The 4637-nt window shown below is 39.9% G+C and overlaps 1 protein-coding gene across 1 annotated transcript in view; it reads left to right on the top strand.

Moving 5' to 3' along the window:
- Positions 1–4637, top strand: part of syne1 (spectrin repeat containing, nuclear envelope 1) — a 172957-nt gene that overhangs the window by 97813 nt on the left and 70507 nt on the right. The window contains exons 77-80 of the mRNA XM_015395967.1: positions 547–884; positions 3485–3629; positions 3955–4173; positions 4263–4531. Coding sequence (XP_015251453.1) covers positions 547–884; positions 3485–3629; positions 3955–4173; positions 4263–4531 — 971 coding nt within the window. The remainder of the gene's footprint in view (positions 1–546; positions 885–3484; positions 3630–3954; positions 4174–4262; positions 4532–4637) is intronic.

Genomic DNA, 4637 nt, shown 5'->3' with positions numbered 1-4637 from the left:
GATATCGGTTATCGGCTACATGAGTTTTAAAATATCGGCATATCGGATATTGGCTAAAATCCCAATATCGTGCATCCCTACTGCTGGTAATTATATATATATCCATGATTGATCCTCAAGGATAAATGTTCTGCTGATGTTCTTTCTTTGACACACTTCAAAAAAATGAATGGTTTATTACCAGCACATTTCAGGAGAATATTCAGCCTTTCAGTTATTTCCTGGGTAAAACTCAGCTAATATAAATGACTGAATTCAGTAATTTTATGAGGAAATTGATAGGATGTTTGAGTCACTGATGCATTGCATGTCTAGACGTGACACATGGCCTCAGCTATGACACTGATGATGCAGTATGAAATATTGTTTGTCAGCCTGACTTAGCGAATCATGAGATTATGTATGCTACTCAAATCCGACGTAAGTTGTTGCTAAAGAATAACATTACTACAGCATCAGGCCTTCATATCCCACTGAAATGTAACGCAGATATCAAGTTGTTTGACTTGGTTTTACTGAATAAAATCTGTTTGGTTTTATTTAAAGATTACTTTGGAGGAAGCCCTGGTGCTGTGTCAGAAGTACCACTTCAGGATGCAGTCGGCCTGTGAATGGCTGGAGGACGCTGTCTCTTTCCTTCAGCAAGCAAGCTTGGGAGTCGACGTAGAGAACTATGAGGAGTGTCTGAGGCAGCAGGCGGACATCCTGTCGACAGAGCAGGAGTTTCTCATCCATCTGGAGGAGCTGCAGACCCTCCTTCCTCAGCTTGAGAAGCTGGTGAACCCCACAGCTAAGGAGCAGCTGAGAGTGAGCGTGGAGTCGGCGAAGCAGAGAGGAGTAGAGGTTCGAGATCAGCTCCAGTGTCACCATGATGTCCTACACAGGTGGGATTATTATTTTAAAAAAAACTGTTGGTTGAGTTAAAGGCTCCATGAATAGGTGTAGAAAAAACAATGTGGAGAAGAAAAACAGGTTTTGGCCATCAGGTTTAAGCATGGTCAAATATTTTCCATCTGCTTCATGTTTCATCCTTTTTTCCTGCATGTAATTAGTTGTTCTTTTCTTCATGCTCAGAGATCCACATTTTGTGATTTTGCAGTCACAGTGCAATGCACACCTTATGCACAGTTACATTTACTTAATCAGAGTATGTTGTTTTGGTAACTGCAAAGTATCTCTTTTATTTTGCACATCTGTTTTGACAGTCTTGTAGCTTTTCTTTGAGATGTTCAAACTGGTTTGCTTCCATTTGCCTTTTTGGGTTCTTGCTAAAACATCTGAATTCCCCAAAAAGTAGAACAACAAAGGATTTTTCTATTCTATTTTACTCTATGATATCCTGTTAAATCAGTTCAATTTGCATGTTTTCGAAGCCAAAACAAGGCTTTGTTTTTGGTCCGCTCTATAAAGCCTTAAACTCAACACTTTTTCTGACATTTTGAATTTAAAAAAAAATCCTGGATGGGAAGCAAAATGCCTTCAAGCTTCAGCAAAGTCCAGTGGATTGTTTTGTTTTTTGAAATGACTATTTCCTGGATGGCTGAGAATCTTCACCAGCATTCCCCTATGTTTACCTTTTTCTGGTTAATCCCTGTTTACTTCCTGCCACTGGCATAACTTCCTGAAGGACTGGTGTGGACATGTCCCCACCAACTTTGAGCAATAATTTCTGAATTTATTCCCCTTTCCGCTTATGTATTTAGTAACTGGGTTTGGGTGCAGCTGTCTGTGTTCAGAGTGTTTTCAGTCTGTGTTTTTTCTCGCTCTCCTGCTGCTCTTGAGTCCCACCTCTCAGTGAAATATCGTCGGATCTGTCGCTTTGGCACATGATATTATTTGGGCTTCGCATTTCACTGAGTACTGTTAGGTTTCTGTTTCTGTTATATTTTTCTTTTGCTCCTTGATTTCTAGTGTTTAGTTTTCTTTTCACCATGTTTCTTTATCCTAGTTATTTGATAATTATTTTGTTGTTGTTTTCTTATTAGTTCCTGTCTTCCTGGTTCTCCATTTGTTGTCCTCTGCTGCCCTCTTGTGTCCTCTTTCTCTTGCTCCGTTTTCTGTTCAGCCCTCACCTGTTTTCAATTCCCTCATTAGCCCTCTTCCTGTCTCTGTCCCCTTTAAAAGCCCTCCCTCTTCAGTTTCTGTTTGCTGGATCCTCGTCTTACTTCTATTCTAACCTCTGGTCAATCGTCTGTCTGCCTTCCTCGTCTCTTCCTGGTCCTTAGATTTTGGTTTTCCCCTGATGTCTCCTAGATTCTGGTTCATGAGTTATTTTGTTGTTTTTTTTGACTCCTGCCTTCACCTGTGAACCTCCAGCCTCTGTGCCTGTGAACCTTTATTAAACCACTTAAATTCATCTCAGCCAACTCGTCTCTGCATTCGGGTCCTCCAAACAAACACCGCTTTCTGACACGTACAGAGTTAGCTACGTGGAGGAGGAGAGACACAGCAGCACTCAGTGAATTTTAACCGGCAGCTACTTCGATAGATGTTTCAGTAAAAGTTAGGTGACAAGTTGGTTAAAAAAAATACAGATGCTACCAAAAAAATCTTTTTGTTATATACGGAGCTTTTCCAGCTAAAAATGGCAACGGTTTAAACCAGTTGGTATTATAAGGCAAGAAGCTTGAGAAAAATGTTTGTTCTTCTTTACTAGTCTGGGCTTCTTAGAGGACCATGACTCCCAGTTACAGGTTAAAGTGAACATATTTTCTTATTGAACAAACAGAATCAGACTGCAGAGCTTCTACATGTCTTGAACTTTAGTTTCTGGCATCATTATATTATTAAAGAGGTTCATAAATCTTTTTAAACAGAGAGAATAAGGTAGTGCTGCAGATTTAAAGGTGAAACAGATTTACTGGGATATGCAACACGCAATCAAATATATCTTCAAGTTTAACAGAAAGTTTACAAGAAAAAAAAAAATCAAAATGCAGCATATCCATCTTTTTCTGGATGGAATTGAAATTGTACTTCTAGGGATGCTTGATATATCAATTGTGGCATTGGAATCGGCTCTTATTCATGATTTTTTTTCTTGCATTGATGTTTTTGGGCCCTATTTGTAATGCACTAAAAGGTCTCTCTTACTACCTATAAATACAAATGTCAGTATATTATGGTTCCCTTGGGTTCTCAAAAATAGGAAAGCATTCAATAACTATTATGTTGGAGCTCATTTTTGGAAAATTAGCCTAATGTAAGTGTAACAGTAGATCTATGAGCCACCACCCAAGTGTCACCACCAACTTTTATCACAAAGTTACTCCCTTGCTTCCTGCCAATACATTCTGTATCTACCTGCTTGTTTAGCTATAAAAAGCAGGTTTCCTAGAAAGATTAACTCTAAGTATAAATAAAATTTGCATCTCTACCTCCCTTATCATTGTTTTAAAGCCATCTGGCTAATGTAGAAAAACAAGGATGGTCCCAAAATATAGAAAAATAATCTGCTGTGTCTAATAACTTTTGATTTTCCCAGTTGTGTGACGCAGTGGAAGTTATTCCAAGAAGCAAGACAGACTGTCATCGAGTTAATGAACGAGGCTGAAAAGAAGCTGACCGAATTTTCAACAGCAAAGGCAGCCACCAACCAGGAGGCTGAAGACAAGCTATGTACTCACAGGGTACGTGTTTTTGTGCATTGCAATGGTATTTATATCACTTAAATTGGTTCACATTGCAAAGTAATACTTCAACTTTAGTATGTTTGATTGGAATTACCAAAGACTGACCCACGTTAAGTGGCATCGTGATATAATTTAGAAAGAAAAGGATCAAGGTTTTTGAAATCTGTAAAGTGTGTTATGAATGTTTGTGTAATACTGGGATTTTTAAAGGTAAATGTATAAATAATTATTAGTATAGGGCTATTAAATAAACTTGTAATACATTAAAGTTTTTTGTTTTAGGGCACTAGATGTTTTATTGCTCCTCTTTTCATGTTTTTAGTCCCTCGTATCTCTCGTGAACGGGTTTCAAGAGAAGCTCAGTGGTTTAGAGGAACAAGCGGCTCAGCTGGAACTGGTGGGCAGCGACGCCAGCAAGGCCACCATAAGTCGCTCCATGACCACCGTGTGGCAGCGCTGGACACGGCTACGCAGCGTGGCGAGGGGACAGGAAAGAGTGCTTGAGGACACAGCACAGGAGTGGAGGACTTTCAGAGAAAAGGCAAATAGACTCCTTAAATGCATACATGTATTTTCTGCTTTAGACTGAAAGCAAAGCATTGTGATAAACTTTTTAACATGTTTTTGTAGATGGTGAAAGTCAGAGGCGTCTGTGATGAGCTCCAGAGTCGCTTCCCAGACAGCGCTGTGGAGAAGGCTTCCAAAGCCACTCTGCAGTCTTTGTTGGACCAGCATGATTTACTGAGTCAGGACCTGGAGAGAGAGCTCTCCTCACTCATGCTGTTGAGACAATATGCCCTCAGTCTGCTGCATGATGTGGAGGTCCCGTCACCAACAGCAGAGCAAGATGAGCTACCCAGCTTAAGGGAGATCAGGGTGGTCCAGGACCAAATGGAAAGGTAATTAGACGACATGAGAAAAACCTCTTTATACTAACCGTATAAATGGCTTTACGTAAGATATAGGGATGCACGATATTGGGATTTTGGCCGATATCCGATATGC

The sequence above is a fragment of the Cyprinodon variegatus genome, unplaced genomic scaffold, assembly GCF_000732505.1.
Source record: "Cyprinodon variegatus isolate N-32 unplaced genomic scaffold, C_variegatus-1.0 Scaffold770, whole genome shotgun sequence".
Lineage (NCBI taxonomy): Eukaryota > Metazoa > Chordata > Actinopteri > Cyprinodontiformes > Cyprinodontidae > Cyprinodon > Cyprinodon variegatus.
Note: the sequence above shows the minus strand (reverse complement) of the source record. Positions and strands in the feature narration are given on the sequence as shown.